At 38.1% G+C, this 23,066-nt stretch overlaps 7 protein-coding genes and 1 long non-coding RNA gene across 8 annotated transcripts; 6 read left to right on the top strand and 2 right to left on the bottom strand.

The window, feature by feature from the left end:
- The first annotated feature begins 595 nt into the window (after window positions 1-595).
- On the top strand, window positions 596-2,366 carry LOC145697622 (uncharacterized). The gene is made up of 7 exons (XM_081774840.1): window positions 596-970; window positions 1,015-1,074; window positions 1,114-1,254; window positions 1,295-1,411; window positions 1,457-1,792; window positions 1,836-2,210; window positions 2,248-2,366. Exons 1-7 carry the CDS (start codon window positions 925-927, stop codon window positions 2,364-2,366), a joined length of 1,194 nt encoding a protein of 397 aa, XP_081630966.1. The 5' UTR covers window positions 596-924.
- Window positions 2,367-3,155: 789 nt separating this feature from the next.
- Window positions 3,156-4,382, bottom strand: LOC145698704 (carbohydrate sulfotransferase 7-like). Its single transcript, XM_081775915.1, has 2 exons — window positions 3,955-4,382; window positions 3,156-3,792 (listed from the first exon to the last, which is right to left on the bottom strand). The coding sequence occupies exons 1-2, from the start codon at window positions 4,300-4,302 to the stop codon at window positions 3,214-3,216; spliced, it is 927 nt and encodes a 308-aa protein (XP_081632041.1). The 5' UTR covers window positions 4,303-4,382; the 3' UTR covers window positions 3,156-3,213.
- Window positions 4,362-7,541, bottom strand: LOC145697621 (chondroitin sulfate synthase sqv-5-like; the record flags this gene model as incomplete). The annotated part of the gene is made up of 3 exons (XM_081774839.1): window positions 4,362-4,975; window positions 6,468-6,991; window positions 7,125-7,541. Coding segments are annotated over 3 exons (1,497 nt in total), but the record flags the coding sequence as incomplete, so codon positions are not given.
- Window positions 7,542-8,577: 1,036 nt separating this feature from the next.
- On the top strand, window positions 8,578-9,210 carry LOC145697620 (tetraspanin-18-like). Its single transcript, XM_081774838.1, has 3 exons — window positions 8,578-8,803; window positions 8,845-8,942; window positions 8,986-9,210. The coding sequence occupies exons 1-3, from the start codon at window positions 8,731-8,733 to the stop codon at window positions 9,208-9,210; spliced, it is 396 nt and encodes a 131-aa protein (XP_081630964.1). The 5' UTR covers window positions 8,578-8,730.
- A 363-nt stretch (window positions 9,211-9,573) lies between these two features.
- Window positions 9,574-12,341, top strand: LOC145700006 (uncharacterized). The gene is made up of 3 exons (XR_014134125.1): window positions 9,574-9,653; window positions 9,695-9,916; window positions 11,963-12,341. It is a non-coding gene; the product is annotated as an uncharacterized LOC145700006 (long non-coding RNA).
- A 140-nt stretch (window positions 12,342-12,481) lies between these two features.
- Window positions 12,482-13,744, top strand: LOC145698939 (uncharacterized). The gene is made up of 4 exons (XM_081776178.1): window positions 12,482-12,661; window positions 12,767-12,880; window positions 13,081-13,140; window positions 13,184-13,744. The coding sequence occupies exons 1-4, from the start codon at window positions 12,574-12,576 to the stop codon at window positions 13,276-13,278; spliced, it is 357 nt and encodes a 118-aa protein (XP_081632304.1). The 5' UTR covers window positions 12,482-12,573; the 3' UTR covers window positions 13,279-13,744.
- A 1,716-nt stretch (window positions 13,745-15,460) lies between these two features.
- LOC145696476 (uncharacterized) lies at window positions 15,461-16,688 on the top strand. Its single transcript, XM_081773522.1, has 5 exons — window positions 15,461-15,706; window positions 15,942-16,088; window positions 16,139-16,315; window positions 16,361-16,425; window positions 16,563-16,688. Exons 1-5 carry the CDS (start codon window positions 15,597-15,599, stop codon window positions 16,649-16,651), a joined length of 588 nt encoding a protein of 195 aa, XP_081629648.1. The 5' UTR covers window positions 15,461-15,596; the 3' UTR covers window positions 16,652-16,688.
- A 312-nt stretch (window positions 16,689-17,000) lies between these two features.
- LOC145696475 (uromodulin-like) lies at window positions 17,001-22,965 on the top strand. Its single transcript, XM_081773520.1, has 9 exons — window positions 17,001-17,139; window positions 18,846-18,890; window positions 20,549-20,673; window positions 21,321-21,474; window positions 21,595-21,706; window positions 21,753-21,855; window positions 21,929-22,074; window positions 22,192-22,619; window positions 22,764-22,965. The coding sequence occupies exons 2-9, from the start codon at window positions 18,848-18,850 to the stop codon at window positions 22,892-22,894; spliced, it is 1,242 nt and encodes a 413-aa protein (XP_081629646.1). The 5' UTR covers window positions 17,001-17,139; window positions 18,846-18,847; the 3' UTR covers window positions 22,895-22,965.
- The last annotated feature ends 101 nt before the right edge of the window (window positions 22,966-23,066 follow it).

The raw sequence follows: 23,066 nt of genomic DNA, 5'->3' as shown, positions 1-23,066 counted from the left end.
GATATGGATTTTGGTAACGATCCTCGAAAAGAAAGATGGTATGAATTGCACATGCAATGGCAAATGTATGAAAACTTACAATACACTTACTATCCGATGGAAGGATGCAAGACTCCAGGTAAGAGCTCGATCAACGAAAGACAAATTAATCGTATGCCAGAACGGTCGCCCGAATGCGATGAAACTTTGGCGGATAAAGTTGATGAGCACATGGGTACGATCATGCAGAGCATCAATTCAATGATGCCGTATTTTGAGACGCTCAACGAAGAACTATCGAATAACAGCGATGGCGACAAGCATTTTCGAATGATAGTTAGGGACATCATCGTTGCCTTTGGGACTCTAAGCGGCATTCTCCTTCTAGCGATTCTGGCGGTGAAGCTCAACAAGACCTGTCAAGAGAAAGACAACACCGTTGGAAACATACCCATGCCCGAATCTCAACAAAGCAACACTCAGGTCAACAACCAGACAACTGTCGGCGGCGCTGTTATCAATATACTCCCTCGACTTCGAGAGGAACACCCTTACAATGGTATATTATTCAGCGAATTCGAAAACAAATTATTTTTTAAGAATTCACCGACGATGATCCTGCTCCAGATTACAACACAACTCTTTCTGTTGAGCCGATCGCGAGCATCCCAGAAGAGCTGGAAAAGTCCCCAGAGGGGCCAAAAGAAAATATTCTTCCATGAAATTAAGAAGTTTTCTGCATGCTAGAGAAGTAGTTTTCCCTTCAGTAATAAAACAGGATATTCCTCTGTCTAAACGGTTCGTAAAGTAGCATGGTTTCTTGAGGAACCGGAATCAACTAGAAAACGAATCCGACGGCAATCTGACTTTTTTGAAAGATCAAGCTCGTAAAAAAAGAATCCCTCGAAATCAGAGGCATCTGGAGAAGCTTCAAAAACAAGAATTATGAGAGAAGAAATGATGTTGGTACTTACTTGTTTAATTCAGTTTTGTAAGTATCATAATTTGGTATCGAAAAATCATTATGGTTTCTAGCGCTGGTTCAAGGGAGGATTGATATGTCGTGGTATAAAGATATCCCTGTTGCGTACGAAGGTAACCTAAACTAAGAATCTTTTATCTATTTTTCTCGAGAGAGCCCATGCTTTCAAAAAAGCACCGATCTTACCCCAAAGCACAAATGCAACGAATACGAAAAATGTGTACCAGAAGGACAGCATCTTTACAACTGCTGCCGATACAACACTGGTACTTTCCAATGTCGCCCTGGAAATCGTGAGACGCTAAAGCAATCTCTAGAGTTAGGTTCTTTCAGCGCATCCATGTCTTGGCAAAAATCCCTGCAGCAAAGATGAGTTCTGCCATCGAATAGTCAAGGCGAATGAGGAATCGAACGATTTTGAGTGTATAAAGAAAGATGAGGATTGTATCGGTAAAACCTCAATACGAGATTACCACAGTGACGATTTTTTTCAAGGAATGACGATGTGTACTGAGCATTACTTTGGATCGTGCTCGGCTAATAACGAAAATCCCCCAGAGCGAATTATCGTTCAATCCGTCGATGACTGCTACAATGAATGCAAAAGCGACGAGAAATGCAAGGGCTTCGATCTGGATAGCAAAGGAGGATGCCTTCTTGCCTATAAGTCGTGCAGCAAGAACGAGTTGGTTGAACATCCAATTTTCGACGACGATGATTCGAATAATTATGGTCACTTTCAGCAGATGTATATGAAGTTCTTCATGCACAGGCAGAATTTCGAAAATTTGCAGTTCACATACTACCCAATGGATGGATGCAAAACACCAGGTAAGTGTCGAATAAAATGTGATTTACTGAAATTTCCACCTAGAGCGGTCGCCGGAATGCGATAAAACATTGGCGGACAAAATCGATGAGCACATGGCTCTTATCATGCAAAGCCTCCATTCAATGATGCCCTACTTTGATCAGCTTAATGACCAGCTTGATGAAAATACGGAGGACGATGAACAATTCCGAAGCATACTTAGGGATATCATCGTAGCTTTCGGCTCCGTAGGTGGCGTTCTTCTACTTGCGATACTAGCGGTGAAGTTAAACAAGCTTTGTACCCAGAAAGATAATGCTGTTGGTAATGCTCCGATGGCGGAATCTCAGCTCAATACTCCTGCAAATAACCAAACAACTGTTGGTGGCGCTGTTATCAACATCCTCCCACGACTGCGCGACGAGCCATCTTTCAACGGTAATGATTATCTTTTTCCAGTACTTACTTACGCTAGAATTTCCTGAAGATCCTGCTCCTGATTACGAAACAACTCTATCAGTAACACCAATCACAACTATCCCTGAAGAACCAGAAAAGTCTCCAGAAGGGCCAAAAGATAACAATCTTCCATGAGATTCATTGAACAAGTTCTATTGCATGCTTTTAGTAGTAGGGAAGTTTATTATTATTATTATTCGGCAATAAAAGAATACAAACAGTTGTAGCCTTAGACAAGATAGGTGTTTCCTTCGAAACTGAACGAGTCAATGTTGTCGTTGCCGCCAAGTTCAGTCGAGGTAGGTCGGAAAGTGACGGGCAGGTAGCCGAGGCGCCGCATTGGTGACTCGCACATTTGCTGGATTTTTGCAACAGCGCTGTTTGACGAGCTCTAGAATTGATCGAAAGGGATCTTTTAAAAGAAAAACCCCATAAAGCTTTTTTATGACAATGCTCATCGTCGATGAGTGATCGAGAACTCTTCCTTGATTGCAAATTTTCCATCCAGCTGTTGACACTTTTCTGATCAACATTCAACCCATCAATGTAAGCCTTGACCTTCGAGTCCGAACCCAATCCAGAATGTCTCAGAATTTGTGTAGTTTCAATTCCTCTATTCATCACAAAGTCTTCATATCGGATAATATGCGATCGGGAGCTCAGCCAAGGGTCGTTTTGAATTTGACTGAGGATTTTTTCTGTGTGCTTGCAGACGAAATCCATCGAATTTATTTTATCATCGGTAGCGACTAGTGGGCCAAAGTTGCCTGTTGTTTTTGTGAGTCTTCAAAGAGCTCAAATTTTATTTCGATTAAAAATTAAAAGAAATCATAAATTTCTTTTTAATTACACATAAACGAATTTTATTTTTACTAGCCGAGCGAAACTCTGGTACTAAATCTATGAGAGTTAGCTCGATGCAGATTCCTTAATTTGAAAACCTTTAATCATTGATCGAAGAATATGCTTTCATATTTTCTTCTCAATGAAAATTCGCTAAATCGGTTTGTAACTTATAATTTTTAAGTGTTTTTGAACTCTTCCTTGATTCCAAAATACCCCGAGGATCTCTGGTCAAAAACATTATCTTCAAGTCAAGGTTCATCCTCACGGCCATGCTCTTTATCTTCTCAATTTCCACAAATCTGATAACCTTAGCCACCGTAACCAAGGGCTCGCAGCTTGATTTGAGCTGCTCAACATTCGCAGGAGGACAAACACTTTCACACTTTTTCAAATCGTCGGAAAGATCCAAATGGCAGAAGGGCGGAGCGCAGAGCTTTCGATGTTTGCTTCGAAAAGGAAAGTTGCCGTGTTGGTCGAGTTTTTGGTCGGCGGTGATGTCTTGCGAGTATTTTGCCCAGGAGAGGCGCTGGTCGTATTGATCCTCGAAGTTGCAGCTGAGCTGGTTGCCGAGAAGGTTGAGTCGGGGAATGACGGAGCTGCTTTTGAAACCGAGCTTGTAGAGCGGATGCAGGGGTTCGTGGATGTAGAACGCTTCTTCGTGCGAATTGAAGATCTCACCGATAAAGTCATCACCAGACTTTCCAAACGTCAGGAGCTACAAAAACGATTATATACTGCCGTCTTTTTTCTTTCATTTAATATTATCAAAGTATTGCAATTTTGAAAAGAATCATCCATTCGGAAAATCCAATTAATCCTCTATCAATTAAAAATATTCAATACTTGAAAGTAAAACTAAGAGAATATTCTCGCTTACCAGCACCGCTTTTTTCCTGTTGATAGGCATGGGAGGCGAGACAATCATCTGATCCGTCTCCAAAAACTCCAAGAATTTATTCGAGTTTTTCAGGTGAATATCTCCCATCTTCTTCAAATTCATCCTGTGTTCCAAATTGACCTTGACACAAGCAGAATACTGCGTTGTTTCTTTGGGCAGGCCTTCGCAATTCTTCGCATGCCAGGGGTGAAAGATTCCAGCGTCGCGGGAGCGGGAAAATTTTATCTTTTTGGTGATGAAGTTCTCGTACAACTCAGTATCTTCATTTCCCCAGCCAGAGATGGTTTGATTGTAGCGATCTGATGAGTCGTAGGTTTTCTTTGTCATGGCTACAGGACCAACACCCCAGGTTCGCCAGAAGCCGTTCGTTTCTGTCACCTCTTTTAATATGGTTGAGACTTGTTCAAAGAATTGCAATTTAGAAAAGAATGCAAAAAGCGCGTGTCAACCGTTCCCTGGTCCATTTTTCTTCGACGCTTCGAATTGACTAAGCAAAACTGGAAAGTAAACTTCCGACTCGGTCACAGCTCGAATCCTCCTCAAGAAACCTTGATCAATAATCAGGTCCACATCGTAAACGAAGAACAAATCTTCCCCCTTCAACAGATCGATTCCTTTTTGAAGACAATCGGCCTTCTTGAACGGAATATTGCACGTGATCACCTTCACGGCTCGTTGATACGAGGTCGTCGGTAAAATTGACTGAATAACGTCGATCAAAGAAAATCGCTCTTCAGGCGTTCCAGAGAGTGAAACAATTAGATTGAGATCATCGTCTGTTTCTGTCAGAGTTTTGAAAACACCAAGGAAGCGTTTGAAATTGTCCATTCGGCCAAAAAGCGGTACAATTAAAGTAACAGATCTTTGCGCTTTCTTCTCCAAGTCGATTTTAAGAGGCGTTGGCTCGCGAAAAAAGGATGAGGACGAGATTTTTTGAGAAAACATCGTCAAATGCCAGCGAGACAGCTCGTAAAAGGATCGTAAATAGGCCTTCATGTCGCTAGAAATTTGATTTAAGAACTCGCAATGGCGGTCTTCAATATCGCGTGTGTGGAAAAAGGGCAATTATTTCATACAAGACTCTTCAAACTCTTTTGTTAAGCGTAAATATTGACATCTGACTGTACTTTTGTTGAAGGGAAAATACTGAAGCTAAGACTACTGCTCTGTTCAATTAATAATTTATAAAGACGAAAATAATTTTTTGAGAAATGTCGCAAAATTCGAAATACTCTGAAAGCATCGTAACATATGACAGAGAAAACGACTCGCGTTCTCATGAATCTCAAAACCTTTCAAAGGCAGAGATCGAAATGATTATCGAGAGCAAACTTCAATTCTACAGGACCAAGATAGGCAATTACGAGGAAGAACAATACCAGCTGAAAAAGAAAAATGAAGAACTCATTGAAAAAGTGGCGGATTTTGAGAATCAAGTCGAAAATCACAATCTTAGAACAAATGCGTTCGAAGAAAAAGTGGAATTGATGACAATTGAGAGTGAAAATCAAGCAATTCAAGGGATAATTGAATCGGCGACCGACAAGATTATTGAAGGCAAGCTTCAACTCATTAAAGCCGAGCTGACGAAGATAAAACAGGAGCAGCTCGAAATGAAAAACAAACATGATGAGCTGATTGAAAACATCAATCTTGAAAAAATGCGTCAAATTGAGAGCCAAGCTTTACTTATGGCTTCATTTGAAGAAAGAATGAATAATTTGATAAATCAAATTGACAATTATAGTTGGAACATAAGCAAACTTAATTCAAAATTGATATCGTTTGAAGATCAGTTTAGATCTGACAGCAGAATATTGAAGATTTATACTTATTTACCACTGAGCATCACGATAATAGTGGGTATTTTGGCTATCGCGGTGGCGATAAAAGTATTCTAATTGAATCTGATGATAATCAGACAATCAAATATGCACATACTCTTAATTTTTCAGATTTCTTGAAAAGGATGATCAAATAAATTCAAATACCGAAACTTTCCGTATTTCGTCATTTATCTAAGGTGGCATGCAAACTGCTTGAAGAATTGTCAAAAAAAAGGCCCAAAATGCCCTTGTATCAGCCAAGTTTTAGAAGAAGATGGATTTGTATGCCAATCAATACCGAATTAAATTTAACGCTTGAAAGGGGGCCAAATCAAGACTATCAAAAATCGAAACCAAGCAGGGGGGAGGATTGATTTTTTGTAGATATAAACGAAGAATCGCTTAGAGATTCAATATCAGAAGTTGCAAGATTTGATTTTTAAATGAAACTTTAGAGTCATCCAGAATTATAAGTGAATTGAACGTATGCTGAAAATATCAGACTACTGATGAAGATAATTTTGTCTTGAAATGAATCGTGAGCATATCAAATTGTTGTGCATGCATTTCCTCCTTCAATAAAAACTATTTTATATTGATGAATCAAATAGTACTGCCTTTTACAAATATTAACCGTGATAATAAATCCATACTTCATACGATTACCTTGTTACGCATTGATAGAGCATGTGATTGAGAGTCATGTCCTTCTTCACATATTTCAGCTGTCGAATCGCAGTCAAAAACGGCTCAACCAATTTCAGCTGCGGAATCGGATCCAAACTGAACAAACTTGTCGTGTATTTCGTATCGATGTTCTTCACATAATCCCAAATACACCCATTCATCTGCTCTTTCATTCGCCCGTGCGAGCTCTTGATCATTTTCTGCAGTTCCTGAGTCCTGTTGAACATAAGTTCTCCTCGATGTCGCAGAATTCTCATTCGGACGGAAATTTGAGAAGACGGATTTTTGACAGCATGTAGCGTGATCGCGCTCCGGAGAATTTTGTCGTCGAGGTCGAGTTCGGCGTCGATGTCGTTTTTGTAGCCGATTTCGCCAGGTGCAACATGCTTTTTCCAGTTTTGATGGAGGATTGCGTTGGTTTCGTAAGATTTGGTACAGTCCATGTTCAAATGAGTCCAAATGCAGCGGCCAACTTCTACATCTTCGTGTTCGGTCATCAGGTTCTAGAATTTTGAGTAAAAAAGCATAACTCTACAAGCAAATTTTGTTGGATAATTTTTCTCAATCTGTCGTTATGTTGACAATTCTAAGAAACTCTTATGTAGATACGGAATATGGAGAATGCTTCCATGATACCTTTATACATGTCGTCAGATAGGGTCTCAAATTTCTGATAAGTTTATGAGAAAAGATGACACCAGAGCCGCCCATGCAAAAAGCCGTGCCATGAGGAATATAATCATCAGCATTTCTTCCAAATCCAGTTCCTCCAATGTAATGCGGCTCGTCCGGGTTTATTTTGTTCAAAAATTGAATAAGAAGATCGAACTGAAGATGGAGATCGTCGTCGACGCGGATGAACCAGTCGTAGTCGTCGGCGATGGAGTTGAAGTATGCATAGAGCTTGAATGATTTTTTCTGCGGCGGGTAGGCGTAATCGTCGACGCCAGGGAGGGTTAGAGTCGGGAAACCTGGGACGGGGGAGGAGATAAAACGGACGGTTGCGATTCGAGGGTCGATTTCTTGGAGCCAGGTGTCTTTTATTGCCTGTTTAAAAGCTCGAAAAAGGGTTTGTTTTGAATGCCAATGGGATGATGATACAACTAAAGACTAGAAAATTCCTTTTTGGAGCATTTCCTGGCCACGAGTAAGCAAATAATCAGGCGTTGAGTGAATAGCAATAAAAACTCGTTTCTTTCTCTTTCCCCCAATTTCTTGCCGGATTCGATCAAAATTATTTTCTTCAGAAGATGATTGTGAGTTTGAAATGCCAAAGTCAACTTCTGGAGCTTCTTGGAGGTCAAAATTTGAGGGTTGAAATCGAAGCTTGGCTTTTGACTCGAGACGGGCGCGGATGAGCTCGGGAAGGCAGCGTTTTTGCTTGAGGTATGCTTGCAAGACGTCGCCAATGAGAAATCTGAAGATGAAGAACTTGGGACCCTGGGTCTTCAAAAATACAACTTACCCAATCGCCAGAGCGATGAGAAAATCCAGCAGCGATTTTCTCTTCATCTGTTTTTTTTCGGAAAGCGTTTAAGCTATCAACTTTTCTCTCCTCTCTGGCTTCTCATTTCGTCACTGGAGAATTACGAGCGGCGATTTTACGATTCAATTTATCGCCCAAAAATCAAATCTAAGCTCCTTTTCACTTCTGAACTTTCTCGTAAACTGACATTGATACTCGCCAAATCTTCGAAAAAAATAATTGTCCGGGCGAATTTTTTTTACGCTTGGCGCGAAATCAAAACAAAAGATTTTTCTTTATATTTTCAAAGCTAAGGTTAAACATACGTTTTGCGCGAAATCTCATAATGCATCTTTTTTGTTTTATTTTTAGTTTGATTGGCCAAAGATTGTCGACTTATTTTTATGATGATTGATGAAGATAGTCGATTTTAGGATCGACAGACTCAAAAAAAGGCTGAAAACGGGAAAGGGCTGACGTAAATACGCAAGATCAAATGGACGACAACTTCAAAAAGCACTCGAGCTAATTAATCAAATCAACGAACTTGCCAAGTTTGAAAATGAGAAAAACAGCGAAAAAAAGGAGGAGGAGAAGTCGCAGCTCAGAAAAATAGAGAAAATGCAACAATCCTCAGGCCCGTTTTTTTCAAAATTTTTCAAAAAAAATATTGCAGCGTTGAAAAAGGCGTGAACAGCAAAATGTCTCAAATACTCAGTCTTTACTTTCAATTTCATTTTCTTCATCGCAGGGGTTCTTTTGCTAACATGCGGTTTTATGGCGATGAAAATGAGCTCCGAGTTTACGAAAATCATTGAATCGGTCGAGCAGCTTTCCCTTGTAAACAAAGGTACCTCGCCTTGTTTAAACCAATGTTAAACTAATTTCTAGCGCTGTATTTGGTCATTCTATCCGGAGGACTCCTCACAATCATCGGCTTTTTCGGCTGCTACGGTGCCCTCCGTGAGAATAAATGCCTCTTGAGCTTGGTAAACTTTACTCTTTGATGTTTTTCTTTTTTAATGTTTTAAGTTCTTTACAATCATCTTTGTAATTTTGGTGATTGAGCTGACTGCTGGGACAATTATCTTCCTCAATGCTTCTGAAGCGCGCCAATTCGTCAACCAAAGCCTCAACATCTATCGCTACAGGAAACCCGCATTTTTAAATATGATCATAGAATCTTTTGGTTATCTTCTATACATAATATCGAGTGAAATTGGAACGCGGCTGAAAGTTGTGATCAAACGGAGCTGAGGACTTTAAAGGCTGAAAATTCGACTGTTCCTAAGTTTTGCACGATATCTCAAGAAACTCAGGTGCTGCAACAATAAAGACAACTATATACTTCAATTTCTAGCAGAAGAAAAAAGGAGGTGATGGGGAAAACAACGACTGGATTGATAATTTAATCACGCATGACTGGAAAAGGACCGGTTTTAAGTGATAAAAGGAAATGAAGGATTATCATAATTGCGATCATAATGCTTCAATTATAACATAAGTTGCTACTTAAGTAAATTCGAGATCCTTTAGTTTATTCTAGCAGATGAATAATAATGAATAAGTAGTTTTAATGAAGAAATAAGTATTATAATTCTCAGCCGTTTAATACTCATTAAAGTGGTGAAATTCCCGTGGAGATTATTCAAATTGGAGCTCCCGTTGTTCAGCAACTTTGGGATAATGTTCATGAATTGGTAATCATTCAAACTTCATCCCAAGAGTCTATTTTTTTCAGTTCCAATGCTGCGGGATCAACGGAATCAGCGACTGGACGACATTTTCCAACCAAACTCGATTTTTCGGAAAGATTCCAAAAACCTGCTGCTCTCCCGAATCTCGCGTTAATGAAACGATCATTCCGACAAATTCAAGCGAACAATTCTTGTTTGAATTTTGCCCGGATGATGGAGAAATAAGCAACGATTATGGCTGTGGGGATCGAATAAATGTCTACTCGGTAAGTACAATTAAATTGATAATCTGGTTGAAAATTGATGCTCAAAGGATAATTGTTGAACATCTATATAATCTAACTCTTGTCGGACTGTTTTTCTTTGATAAAATCGTGCTATCGATTATATCGCAAAATTTGATAACTTATCACCTTAGGTTCAGAAAGAAAGCTCTTTTCCGATAAGAATATCCTCAAAAGACCTCTTCCAGATAGACGATACAGGAAATAAAATATTATTTCTTATTGTTAAATTATTTCTCGAAATAGCGTGAACAAAAAGAATTAAGGCTATAACCTCTCTTTTGGCCTCTCTGGAAAACGGACTTCCCTTGGTCGATTTCAAAAATTTAAAGGGCAAACATACTTGATTTCTCCAAAAGAATTCAAAAATGCCATCAAAAAATACTTTTCTCTGGTAATTTTTTGCTCTAGAATCATTCAAAAATCGCCGATCGGTTTTCCGAGAAAACTGGAAGCTCTGAGGTAGAATAAATCCGACAATAATATTAAGTAGGGCATATTCTATGATCCCTTTGGAAAAAATATCAAGAAATTGTCTAAATTATGATTATAATTTTCTCTTCTTTCAAATCTCTTTTGTTTATAGACGGACGCTTGAGATCCACGCGGCCAATCAGAGCGCGATGAATCGCTTGACTCACACGCTCGCCAACAGCGCTCTCTTTTTGGCCTGGAGGAAAGCACTCCGCGCAGCGCGTCCACGCGCATTTTTATCCTCAGGTGCCAGCACTAACATGGCCCTAGAATGAAAATTTGAAGAGATTTCGAAGATTTTTTCCATAGGGATTGTAGAGAAGGCTTTAATCTATTAATTGATCAAAAAAAATCTGCCTCTGTAATGGTAAAATTCTTCGGAAAACCGATCGGCGTTTTTTAAATGATTGTAAAGTCGAAATTTCAAATGAAAAATTAATTTTTGATAGCATTTCTGAAATCTACGATAGATTTTGAGTATATGAGTCTTTTTAATTTTTGAAATCGACCAAGGGTAGTCGGTTTTCCGAAGAGGCCAAAAGAGAGGTTATAGCCTTAAGTTATTTTTGAATTAAGGGATCCCCTCCCGATTTGAAAAATATCATCGAAAGCCTTCGTGTGATATATTTTTGGATTCTCCGTTGTTTGGCGATCATTTTCATATATTATGTCAAGGGGGGTCCGTCACGTGGTTAACCGTGACAAAGCTTTGAAAATGGCTTATTTTAATGAAAAATTTTACTTAGAAAAAATTCGCAATTTTTTCGACTTTTCAAAGTCGACATAATCAGATGAATAAGGGCTCTTTAGAAAGCTTAGAAAAAACTGAATTAGAAAAAAGTAGATTTAATAAAATATCTAACCACGAAAAGGCGCTAGAGAGCATGGAAAGTCGTAAAAATGGCAAAAATCAGTTGAAAAACATCTTGTTAAGAAAAATTCTACAATCCTTGACAGAATCACATGCCTGTACTAGAGATTGTAGATAAGGGATCAAGGAAGACAGTTGTTATTGATTAAGGGCTCTATCTAAGAGCAGAAAAAACTAGTTCGATTTTGAAAATGGCCCAAAATGGGGTTTTTCGCGAGTATCAATGTTTTCAGCCCGTCTTTTCGAGGTGTTCCCCCTGATGAAAATTAATTTCTATACTAGAGTTTGTTCATTAAAAAACGGGCTTCAAAATGAGCCCTTATCCTTGTAAAAAGCTCAGCCCTAAAAAAAGTAGTTCGGAGTCAAAGTTGACGAAATCGGGGGGGGGATCCCTTAAAATAATGTTAAATTATCCACTTTTGAGTAAAAATAGCCTACTGGTATCTAAAATAGTTATCTTAAACCGGGATAGTGTCTAGAACCGACAAAAAAATTTCGACAAATTTTGCGTGGGCGGCTACTCGACTGCTGATTGGGTGGATTGCCGAATCCCGGCTTCTGATTGGTTGGGAATTTTTCACACGAAATTTGTCGAAATTTTTTTTCGGTTCCAGACACCTTCGGTCGGCATTTATGATACCTTCTACCTTGTTCTGTACATAATGTCAAATCTTTTTTTTTAGAATCTTTTGCTGAGCATATCAGTTTCGGCCGGTTTCGTCCAAATCGTCGCCCTTGGTGTTTCCTGCCTACTCTGTAGGAATATTGGCATATTTTTAAATATCTTGTAAAAAGGCTCAAAAGCTCATGAAGAAATTAAATTCAAAAATATGAAAAACAGGGGACTTGATCAAAAACGATCGGAGAAGAAGATGAAGCAAAAAAGCAATATTCCCAGCAATTATTCGGAGGATAGAATGAACGGCTCTCATAAAAAGTGCACTACGAAAAGTTCAAGAAGAATCTTTTTATTTGAGAAATAATTATATGAGAGCTGAATTAAAGACAATATCTTTCTTTGAATCCAACTGTTGAGTGTGTAAAATTCAAGAATAAAGTCTAATAAACAGTTTCTTATATGCAACTATAAGCTATTCTAGTCAGAATGAAGCTACAGTCATACAAAAGCAAAAAAGCCTCTGATCAGCAAACAGTCGCGTTTTGGACAAACATCGTTTATCCAAATATTTCACTGATGCTCGAGCAAATTGTCAATTTCCGAGGACATTTTATCTTTCAAACAGCGGATTTTTTTTTGTCGAACTAGAGTTTCCCCTCCCGAGATTGTGAAATAATGAGCGATTGGAAAACCGGACTTTTTGGTTGTTTTTCGAAGTTGCCGATGATGTTTGCTTCTTGTTTTGCAACGCCCTTAATTCAAGGTAACATTTATGTTTATTTTTAAGATTTAAATTGTTTCTACTATCGGTTTATTTATGAATAAATCGCTGTTACATGAGTCTTCATGAGTTCTAGAAATATCTAAGGAAAAAACGCAGAATCAATCGGAGAAGATGCCACCCTCTGGGCAATGATGTCTTTTGCCCCTTGCATAAATGCTCTTCTCAGGCAGCAAATAAGAAAGAAACATGGAATTGAAGGTGAGTAAGAACAATCTAAGGCGAGGATGCATATCTCCGGCTTCAAAAGGACAATTATTATTGTTCAACATCTCATATAAATTTTACGCATTAGCAAAGTAACAAATGTTATGTAACTTCAATTAATTATAATTTAAAATAACTACGTTAAATAAATTCAAATAATATAGACATAAATAATGCATTTTAATCATTTTTAGGTGAGCTTTGGAAAGATGTTCTTTTCTGGTGCTGCTGCCCTTGCTGTGCTGCTGGTCAAGGTAAGACATGGGAATCAAAAGAAACACGAATTCTCAATTCTAGAGGCGATTCAAACCGGATCGATGGACTATCTTTTGGACGACAAAACCCTGAACGAAGGCGCTCAAAAATACGAACAAGATATTGCCAGAACATAATACAACACAGCTGTAGAAAACAAGATGTTTTTCGTTGTTAAAGAATCAAGAAACGACCCCTTTTGTGTTAGAATTCTACTTTTACTTTGTTTGGAAAATGGGACTACTATGTTTAATTGGTCTGAAGCTAAATGGGAATATTTTTATATAAAGGACTTTTTTTGAAGTTCCATTGGCGCAGTGATTATAGAAATTATTCAGGCAAGAAATGAGGCGTCTCTCGCGCGCCATGTAGCAGCATTTTCAGATCCTTTTCTCCCTCGAATTCCTTCTGATAGTAAAACCAAACCGACTCATGAGTCCAATAATGAACAGCAGTGAAGAGTCTTTTAGAGAATTTGAAAGTATTGGTAAAAACTGGACGCGGATTGAAATTGAAATTGATGAAGACTTTGACGGATATTTTGTGACGTTTGAGAGGCGAAGTCCGCTTTTACTCATGTAAGTACGAATATTTCGTATTGAAAATAAAAATATAGCTCCATTTTACCTATTTTTTCGTCAGAACGGGATCTGAAAAACAGACTTGAAAAATCGAGTTTTCGATTCTCCTCTATGATTTCAAATTTTTTTTGCTTAAAAATTCAAATTATAAATTCATCAAAATGCTTCATTAATGATGGTTAGGCTGGTCTGATCTGTTGATAATTTTAATTTTTCAGAAAAAATTTGCTTTGATTGTTCACAGTAAAAATTAAAGGTGAGCTTATTTATTCATTTCAGATTAATTATTTGGCTATGCGCGGCGATAATTGTAACAATGATCACATGTTTTCTAAAATACAAAATTGACGCCGTCAGGAGACTGAGGAGACAACAAGATGTAAGAAACAATCACGTGCGTTTTCAAAGAAAAAGGTGAGACATCTTCAAAACAATTTAATTATGCTTGTTTTTATTTTTAATATTTTAATAATCGTTTCTTTTCCAGGCAAGAAACCGAAAAAAGCAAAAGAACAACTCAAAAGCTAACGATAAGAACATCCAATTTCTGATGCTTTTGACTCCCTTTATCCACCTTATTTATTCACATTATTCACCAAAACTGCCATTGCCAACTGTAAATAAACCAGCATATTCCACTGACAAGAAATGAGTTCGGAAGATCTTGTGATTGGAAAATCTGAAGGTGACCGGACTCACGGCGCCCAGAGCATGTTACGCTTTGTTAGAGGAATTTCTAATTTCTTGAAGCGATGGGGGAAAAATGAAATGGCTAATATTGACCTTTCGTGCAGCGCAGAAGATCAAATAGAGATGAAACTCATAAGAGAATTTTTTCAGAAAAAAAGTTTTCATCTTTCAGCTGAGAAATAACTAAAAGACGACAAAATTATTGTTCGCCAATTATTTTATTGATCTCCGCGGCTTCGTTAGAAAATGAAAGAATATAACCGGTTGATACCGTATGGTATTCAGAACTAACTCATTCAAATTGAATACTTCCATTAACCTTCCAAGGTCCAAAATGCTCTGAGGTCCCCCAAAGGGGCCATTTATTAACCCAATTAACATTCCCAACTAAAATTCATCTCAACAAGCGGAGAGGATGATCATCGATCCCCAGTTGTGTGGAACCCATCGATTCCTTTTCAATCTATTCTTATCTCCCACTTCTTTGATATAATTTTTTTCTTCAAAGCTTATCTTTTTTTACTCTTTTTGAACGTGACTATGGCCACGTGACGATCATTGATCAAACCAATAGAGCAGAAATCAATAGGAGACATTTTAGGTACAAAATAGAGAATTTTTGGTAAAAACAGAAAAAGAGAGATTCCGCAATTGAGGACCCCGAACCCTAAGCAACTTGTCAAATAATTATTTTAAGGGTGTCGAATCGACAAATCATGTTTCTTTAGACATTTTTACGACAGGAAAGGTACCGCGCGCGAGAAAATATCGAAAAGCGTACTTGAGCTCTCATAAAATCCCCGGTTTTTTTACAATTCGCATTTTTCGTTAAAAGATATACATATATCTAAGAAAGAAAACAACAAAGAAAGTAGAGAAGAGAGAAGAGTGTAAAGTATTTTTTAAACAATTCAAACAAAAGGACCTCAGATCAAAATAAAGCAGAATATCCTCTCTTGAGAACTGAAAAGGGCGCCCAGGCGCTCGTAAATCAAAGAAGAGCTACTTTTTCTTATTTTTTTATAGAGAGAAATCAAGAAGAATTTTCTATCCAAATGAACATTTAAATAGAGCTGCTTGTAAGTTCAGTTCTGAACCCTCTGACATAAGAAAGCTCCTGTACTTTCTTCTTTCTTTTTAGATTGAGATCTGACGTTTATTAAATTTCATTTTTGAAATCAACGATGAGTTCTGACGAGCCCCGATCTCAGATCGTTTATGACGATCCAGGAAGTGTTACAGACATTCGAAAGCGATTTGGACAAATAAAAGGCGAAAGTGCCGCTCAGTTCAGGTACTTTTACTATTATGCCACTTGCGATTTAGTCAGGCGTGTAATTGTTTTATCTGGAATTAATTGGAGGTTCGGGCTAATCGTCTTTGTTATCAAGTGTAATTATCGTGATATTAAAAAGACAATGATCGCTGCAAAACATTTATGGAGACTAGTCATTTCAAATTTGATAAGCTCAATAAGCCAATAAAATTTTTTATGCACATAATTGACTCAAGAAATTCATGCTTTTCAGACCGAAACCCTTGATCTCCCCTCGCCCGCGTCCCGGATCCATCAAAGACGGATCTCTGTCGCCAAGACCGATCACTCCTTCTCGAAAAAGCTCAAGCTCAAGCTCAGGCAATCGATCATCCTTCAATTCCTTCAAAGATCGTCCCAAGTAAGTCTCTTTCTTATCCCTCTTATCTAATCATCTGTTCTTTCATGAAGCTCAGAAGCTTACGAATCAATCCACGAGGATTTCACTCAATCAACTCAAATTGCTCAACAACAGTTCGAAAATTCGCAATTCGATTTTCCGAAACCGCCACCTCAAGTAGCGAGCCAAAAGCCTGCTTTGAGACCGAAACCAGCGTTGCCAGCGAGGAAATTTGAAAGAAGAAGAAGGTAGGCCCTACCCTCCCAAGAATGATGATGATGATCTTTTCATAGTTCAAATGCATCATCTGTTTATGTCGTTGAATCTGCACCGAACGATGCGCTTGTGGAAAAAATGAGTAAGAGAATATTCAATCGGTGATAGCCTATCAGTTGAAATTTCTCTATCTGATTGGCTTTTATCAAATCAAAGACGAGAAATCCTTTTGAGAACCAATAAAATTTGAGAGATAGAGAAAAGAAAAATTCTTTTCAGATGCAATTTCGTTGAGCGAAACGGATGATTTCGACGAAGCTGTCCGTGAATTCTACAGAAACTTGCAAATCTTCGAATCAACCCGATAACTGTTCAATCCTAAATAAACTCCAATAATTCTTATCTTCAATATCCCCGATATTATATCGGCAACGATTGTATCAACTTCTTTGGTTAAAACTTTGATAACAATATTTATCGAATATTGTCAGAATAATAACTTCCATCAAAGAAATTCGAAAATACAGTTTTTCGACTGCTCTGAAAACACATGTTCAACTGAGAAAATTGTAAGTTGCTGTCGCTAATTTGCGTAGCAGGCGTGTTTTCTTGCAACTTGCGGCGGAGGAACATTTTTCTGACGCATGAGAAAAGTTGCGCTGCGGGGAGGGCGCGCGCGAGCAAAACGGTTCGGAATGAGGATTCATGATTTTTCTTCTTTTACGAGTACTGCTTTATCAAAAGAAAAATTATTAAATAATAATAGTAGAAATTTTTATAAAAGAGAAAACCAAAGAAGAAAGTCCTCTCCGAACCGCGCTTTTTTGAAGAACGGAAAAGAAGATAATTTTTGAAAGTAAGTTTTTAACATAATATTGTTTCTCTTATTCCCAAATGGGATTAATCTCCAACGGAGCATTAATTAAACAGGTCAGAAGAGAGAGAATTTAAAAAAATATAAAAGAATCTTCGGAGTCAGATTTATGGTTTTCGATTATAATTTTTTTTCTGAAATTTCTGAAAAAGTTTTGCTAGTCAAATAGAAAGTCAAGTTTTGAGTCTACTCCCCGTTGAGTTTCTAATGCAAAAGAAGGTTCCTGGAAGACAGGAAAACGTTGTCCAAAAATCAAATTCAAAATACGATTGACCCGTGTTTTTGGCCAAACCTCGATGGAGAAAGCTCTATTTGAACCAAAAATAATTGAGCTAATCAAAATAACGATAAACTAAAATGGAATTAACGTCAGTTAGATCTGCTTCTTTTCTAAGAACAAAACGTCGCATCATCTTTTTCGTTTATTTCTTTTCTAAAGTCAGCGAATTTTTTTTTCTAAAAATCAATCCTCCTTTTGCTTTTTTTACATCAGCAAAGCGGTCATGTGCCGGGCTTTCCGAGGATCTAGAAGAGATTATTTGCTTTCGGCCGGGATCCGCTAAGCACGGCTTCCCACCTGCCATAATTTTTTCGAATTTTTTTATCATCAGAAAACAGCGCCCGCCCACTTTCTTACTTATCGGAAAATATTTTCAAGAGAGGGTCTCACGTTTTTCGTGGAACAGTTTCTATTTCTATCAAATTACGAATCCATCACATATAAACATCGGATTTTCCCGTTAACTTAACATTGTGACCCCCTTATTTTCAACAAACAATTACTCTATCATATTACCATTTTCTATCTCAAAGAAATTGAAAGCCCGATTTGAAATTCGGAAAAATTTCTTTGAGATCGAAAATGGACTCAGAATAATTGTTTGTTGAAAATAAGGGGGTCACAATGTTAAGCTCACTCACACTGTGTTGCTCAGGTTTTACACATATTTCTGATCCCTTATCTAACCACATAATAATGGACCATTAATAATATAATAATATAATAAATAAAATAATAAATAAATAATATAATTATAATATATTAATTAATAATGCTCTATTATTAATGGTTATCATATTGTTAGACTTTTTTCAATAAATTTTCGAGACAGATACGGAATAAAGACGCTTTGAAGAGAGATTATTCAATCAAGCTGCTGATCCAGGCTATAGAAAACGCGCAATGACATGTTTTAACCGCTCACGTGATAATTATGATAATTCTGATTTTCCGGTGGCCTGTGTCACAAGAACGTCACCGGGGACCTGGGATACATGCGATTTTTGGCTCTGCTCGATTTCATACCAGAAAATTCATTGCATAAAGAAACTCAATTGATTTAGCTCTCTCTCTTGAAAATCAGCAGGAGCGGAGGAAATTGAGTATTGTCACAGTGGGATTACTTTAACCGAGCGTTTATTTTGACTTGCTTGCTTTTCGGTTTTTCGAGTTTTTTGCGGCCTCAAATCTGTTGGAATAACATTGTCTCAGCAATTTTAAAAATCGGGGACTTGCGGTTCTATTTCAATTAATAAAAAAATTCAAAAAAAACTTTCTTTTTTTTTTCTACTGATCGAGTTACTGATAACGAATTTCATCATCAAGCCTTCTGATTGGTCCATTTTGATTTTCATGAATCATGAAAGAAAATTTATCTTGAAATTCACGCCTTTAATAATTTGTTCAGAAATGCAGCAAAACGATGTTGTGGAGAAAATTCTAGAGGAAAACTGTAAGTAGTACTTTCAAATTGATGAAACACCTGAAAACGTGTTGCGAAAATTCTCTGAATTCAACGTTCGAGAGCTTAACTCAAGCACGAAGAGGCTTACCCACCGGACTAAGTGAGCAGCGGAAGCTTTAGGTTATACCACCCTTATTCAATTTCTGCTAGAAATTGATGCTAGCATTATGAAAAAAAGAGGACGAGGACACGTGGGATTTTTCAACATGATATATCGAAGTGTATAGGATTTAATACCGCCGTGGCAAAGCGGATTAAAATGATAATTTTCTAGAGCATTTATGATTTTGACTCAAATTTTCAAAATTTCAAAAGACGGAAATTTTCAATCTTGCTTTTGAGAGATATTTTAGCCTGTTGTCGTGGTTGTTTGAGCTTCCCTGCATTATTGAATCCCCAAATCACGTGGCCTGTTATGTTATGTATCGTTATATGGCAATATAATGATTTCTAATTTGTGCTTGTTATCAGCCCAAAGACGTGGCTTGAACAAGATCGAGCTTTGATTTTCTCCTCCGACAGCTTGTTCTTCGGTTTTTCCGACACCTCCTCGCTCAACTCAAAAACAACTCATAGATGCTCATCAATTTGGTCCGACCGTTGGGTCGGTTGCATAAGTCCAAATAGGAGCGGGAGAAATAAAGATAATTGAACGAAACATATGTGGAAAGAACTAAGTACGTGGCTTTCTGTCCTGACAAAGGGCAGCTTTTTCATATCTTATCAGAGAGTGAGACAGGTAATAAGCTGCTTGGAAGGTGCTCTTAGGTTAATTTTACAGGAAGATAAAGCATAAATATTATGTGCTACGACAAAAAAGAGCGGATAAGGCTTTTTCTTTGCAAATTTTTTGAATATTTTTCAGCGAAAGTTGCCTACATCTTTTTTATAAGACGGATAAAAAGATCGAAAATTTTAATTGGCGGTTTTTAAAAATAAAGCATTTTGATTGGCCGTTTTAGAAAATCGAGCATTTTGATTGGCCGTTTTAGAAAACCAAGTATTGTGATTGGCCCTTTAAGAAAATCGTGCATTTTGATTGGTTGTTCTAAAAAATCGAGCATTTTGATTGGCTGTTTTATAAAATCGAGCATTTTAATTCCCTGTTTTTTTTTACAATAGTGCATTTTTAGTCGAATTATTATCATGAATTGGATCAAACATAAAAGTAATTAACGAACCAAAAAATAAAATAAGTATTCGCCACTTGAAAAGATAAAGCGACCGCGGCAAAGTGAGTGACGAAGCTTATCGGGAAACAATCCGTGTCTAAGTGCTCGTGCCTTATCTTCTTACGACATCGCACCATCTTCATTTTTTTGTAATATCGAAAGTATGATATGAGAAAATTCACCGAGGCGAAGCGTATTTTTCAATTCCGAGTGTGGTTTCAAGACACTTGGTTCGGGGAACATCGTGGGGTTTTCTCTTGACCGCGGGGTGGTTGATTTCCACTCAATTTGAATGAGAAATTTTAAATTACGCTCAATCAACTTTACTCACCAAATTTGTTTTTAAAGATAACGAAGTGACACCCTTATTTTTCTCTTTGAATTTTTGTAAATTTAAAGATAGAAAAATAAGGGTGTCACTTCGCTAGCTTTTAAAAATGTTAAAGAGAATCGTTTTTTAACAGATTGTTCTAGTGGAGCTGTCATGCGAACTCGACGAAATCTGCCTGGAGCTAGAAGAGCAGTTCTTCATCGACCACGATATTCGAAGTCCCGAGAAAATCCACCTGAAAGATTCTAGCTGCTTTGGCGAGCGAGAGGTACTCATTCTAACTGAAAAGATCTTTTTCTAATTGAAAAGGGGCTCGTTTTGAAAAAAGCGTAATTGGATGACGGAGTAAAAATACCACTCCTAAAGGTGCAGCGGCTAGCGAGCACGTTTCGCGGTTGCATGGCTAAACGTAATTTCGAGCCTCTAAAATTTCTAATCACTGGATTTTGCCATTTAGTTCTTGAGATCTTGATCGCCCAAGTACGGTTTTCGAAGAAAAAATGGAGGGATGGGAAAGGTTTTTGTTCGTTGCGAAATGATTGAATAAAAGCGCATGTCTTAGGCACGGAGCTCTTGAATTTCTCAGAGCCCGGGCTTGAAAATTAGAAACTGTGAACACTGTTCCAAAAGCATCCTAAGCTAAACTTACCGTTTTTGGTTTTGAGTATTTTACCGTTGAAAAAGCGACCAATAGCGTTAATTTCTTGAAAAAAATTTTGTATTCAAGCAAATGCTAAACCTTCACGATGCTTCATTTAATCAGATCCTCTTCGGGGTTCAGCGAAATCTGTCACGCGACAAATACACGCGCGCCAGGATTTGGCAGCACCGTGCTTATCACATTTTAAATACCCAGGGCCGTGTATTCTAGGAACAGACATAAATAATCATTAGTTAAAACTGCTACTTTTTCAGAAAACTGAAAGTGGAAAATGGCGCTGGTGCACTAGAAGAAGCGAAAACGAAGATGGGCTTCTCGAGCCGAATTTCGACTGTTTAACGGAGAGCGAAGTTAACTCCACCCATATTGTCTACCGCAACGCCCTAAAGCGCGACGTACTTCCAGGAGGTAAGGGCTTTTCATAAGATGATAAAACACGTACTTTTTCTTCCGCTGAGGGGAACTTTTGAACTAAACAAAAATCAGAGCTCCGTTTTGAGAAAAATTGTCTCATTGTATTTTCTCTAGAAATCATCATCGGAAACGACATTCCCCGCGCAATCTCGATGCCATTCGGTTGTGCTTGGCCCCTGAATGTCTTCGTCTCTACTTCTCACGAATCAGAATTCGAACTTCATGAGTAACATCAATTTTATCTTCCTGGATTTCAACTAAGCTTTCTTTAGCACGGTCGAAATCGTATCAGATGTAATCGGCGAGGGCGTGTATTCTGCCAAGATGCACCTGTACAGCGACGAAAGCTTCTCCGAGCCCTTGGACGATATTCCAGTAAGTCCCTTAAAACCAAAATCGAAACAGCTTTGAACAAGATGCGGCTTTGAAACTAGATTCTTTCTTTCAGGAGCTTGGAATTGATGATAACGTTTTTGTTGGAGTGGAACTTTTGACCTCAGACACAGGAGTGAATATCATTGTCGAAAAAGCGTGGGCTACACCCTTACCGACGGCAAGCGGAAGTCCGATTAATATTCCTATTGTTGATGACAGGTAATGACGGGCATAAATAAGGGTGTCACTTTATGAATTTCGGCGAATAACTGCTTGGAATTAAGGATGACCCCTAAAATCGTGAATCTAACACTATCTTCATTTTTGCCAATTCAGATGTCCAAGTCTGGCGTTTCTGGATAGTCTTGACGTGAAATTATACACAAACGGCGAGTCGAATCTGTCAACATTCTCGACTGGCGTTTTCAAATTCGCCAACTTCGAAAAGGCGTATTTACACGCAAAGGTGCGTGTCTGCTTTCAGGACAACGAGACTTGTCCGAAAAAGGACGAGGAAGAATGCGACTCGAATTCTAGAACTCGGAGATTTGCACAGGACCTTCCGGAAGACGGGGAGGTCGTGTCTATCGGCCCGTTTTACATTTCAAAGGAGAAAAATAACGATTTAGAAAACTTTGAAAACGGGCCACGGGTAATTTTGAGACACAGCAAAAACGAGGATTTTGATGAGTTCGGGGCTCCAGTATTGATCAAAAATGGATTTCAACTCAGTCAGACGGATGTTTTGATCGCAGCACTTTTAGGTAGGCCTCCTTGCTTTGACATTGCTATTTATTAATTTAAATCCCATTTTCTTGAATAAAACAACAAGAATCTAAGGAGCAATTATCACTGTTTGTCCCTCCCAATTATTTCCTTCCTACAAGAATTCTAACAAGATAATTCAGGCGTCGTACTGATGTTATCAGTATCAGTGATCACTCTCTACTGCCGCTGGCGTCACGCCGTCCAATCACGACGCTTTCAGCTGAGAAAGATGTCACTTGGTGGCGCGCTGCCGATTTCCGTCATGCGCTGATTGGATGATGAAATCAAGGAAGAGTACAAGATGAAACCGATGCATTATTTCTTCATTTTTCAGAAAACTGTGAATAAACTCATTTGTAAATTATGAAATGATATTATAAAATGACTATTTGCCTTCAACGAAATCAAAATGAAAGAGAAGAGGTTTCCCAACGATGTGTGAA

The sequence above is a fragment of the Oikopleura dioica genome, chromosome 2, assembly GCF_907165135.1.
Source record: "Oikopleura dioica chromosome 2, OKI2018_I68_1.0, whole genome shotgun sequence".
Lineage (NCBI taxonomy): Eukaryota > Metazoa > Chordata > Appendicularia > Copelata > Oikopleuridae > Oikopleura > Oikopleura dioica.
Note: the sequence above shows the minus strand (reverse complement) of the source record. Positions and strands in the feature narration are given on the sequence as shown.

Coding starts and splice junctions, on each gene's coding strand:
- LOC145697622 (XM_081774840.1), top strand. CDS start 925: ATGAGAGAAGAAATGATGTTGGTACTTACTTGTTTAATTCAGTTTT. Junction 1,412..1,456: donor GAAAGATGAGGATTGTATCG/GTAAAACCTCAA, acceptor ATTTTTTTCAAG/GAATGACGATGTGTACTGAG. Junction 1,793..1,835: donor GGATGGATGCAAAACACCAG/GTAAGTGTCGAA, acceptor ATTTCCACCTAG/AGCGGTCGCCGGAATGCGAT.
- LOC145698704 (XM_081775915.1), bottom strand. CDS start 4,302: ATGACAAAGAAAACCTACGACTCATCAGATCGCTACAATCAAACCATC. Junction 3,793..3,954: donor ACAGGAAAAAAGCGGTGCTG/GTAAGCGAGAAT, acceptor TCGTTTTTGTAG/CTCCTGACGTTTGGAAAGTC.
- LOC145697620 (XM_081774838.1), top strand. CDS start 8,731: ATGGCGATGAAAATGAGCTCCGAGTTTACGAAAATCATTGAATCGGTC. Junction 8,804..8,844: donor GCTTTCCCTTGTAAACAAAG/GTACCTCGCCTT, acceptor ACTAATTTCTAG/CGCTGTATTTGGTCATTCTA. Junction 8,943..8,985: donor ATAAATGCCTCTTGAGCTTG/GTAAACTTTACT, acceptor TAATGTTTTAAG/TTCTTTACAATCATCTTTGT.
- LOC145698939 (XM_081776178.1), top strand. CDS start 12,574: ATGAGCGATTGGAAAACCGGACTTTTTGGTTGTTTTTCGAAGTTGCCG. Junction 12,662..12,766: donor TGCAACGCCCTTAATTCAAG/GTAACATTTATG, acceptor GAAATATCTAAG/GAAAAAACGCAGAATCAATC. Junction 13,141..13,183: donor TTGCTGTGCTGCTGGTCAAG/GTAAGACATGGG, acceptor TCTCAATTCTAG/AGGCGATTCAAACCGGATCG.
- LOC145696476 (XM_081773522.1), top strand. CDS start 15,597: ATGAGTTCTGACGAGCCCCGATCTCAGATCGTTTATGACGATCCAGGA. Junction 15,707..15,941: donor GAAAGTGCCGCTCAGTTCAG/GTACTTTTACTA, acceptor CATGCTTTTCAG/ACCGAAACCCTTGATCTCCC. Junction 16,316..16,360: donor AAATTTGAAAGAAGAAGAAG/GTAGGCCCTACC, acceptor ATCTTTTCATAG/TTCAAATGCATCATCTGTTT.
- LOC145696475 (XM_081773520.1), top strand. CDS start 18,848: ATGCAGCAAAACGATGTTGTGGAGAAAATTCTAGAGGAAAACT. Junction 18,891..20,548: donor GAAAATTCTAGAGGAAAACT/GTAAGTAGTACT, acceptor AGATTGTTCTAG/TGGAGCTGTCATGCGAACTC. Junction 21,856..21,928: donor AGCCCTTGGACGATATTCCA/GTAAGTCCCTTA, acceptor TCTTTCTTTCAG/GAGCTTGGAATTGATGATAA.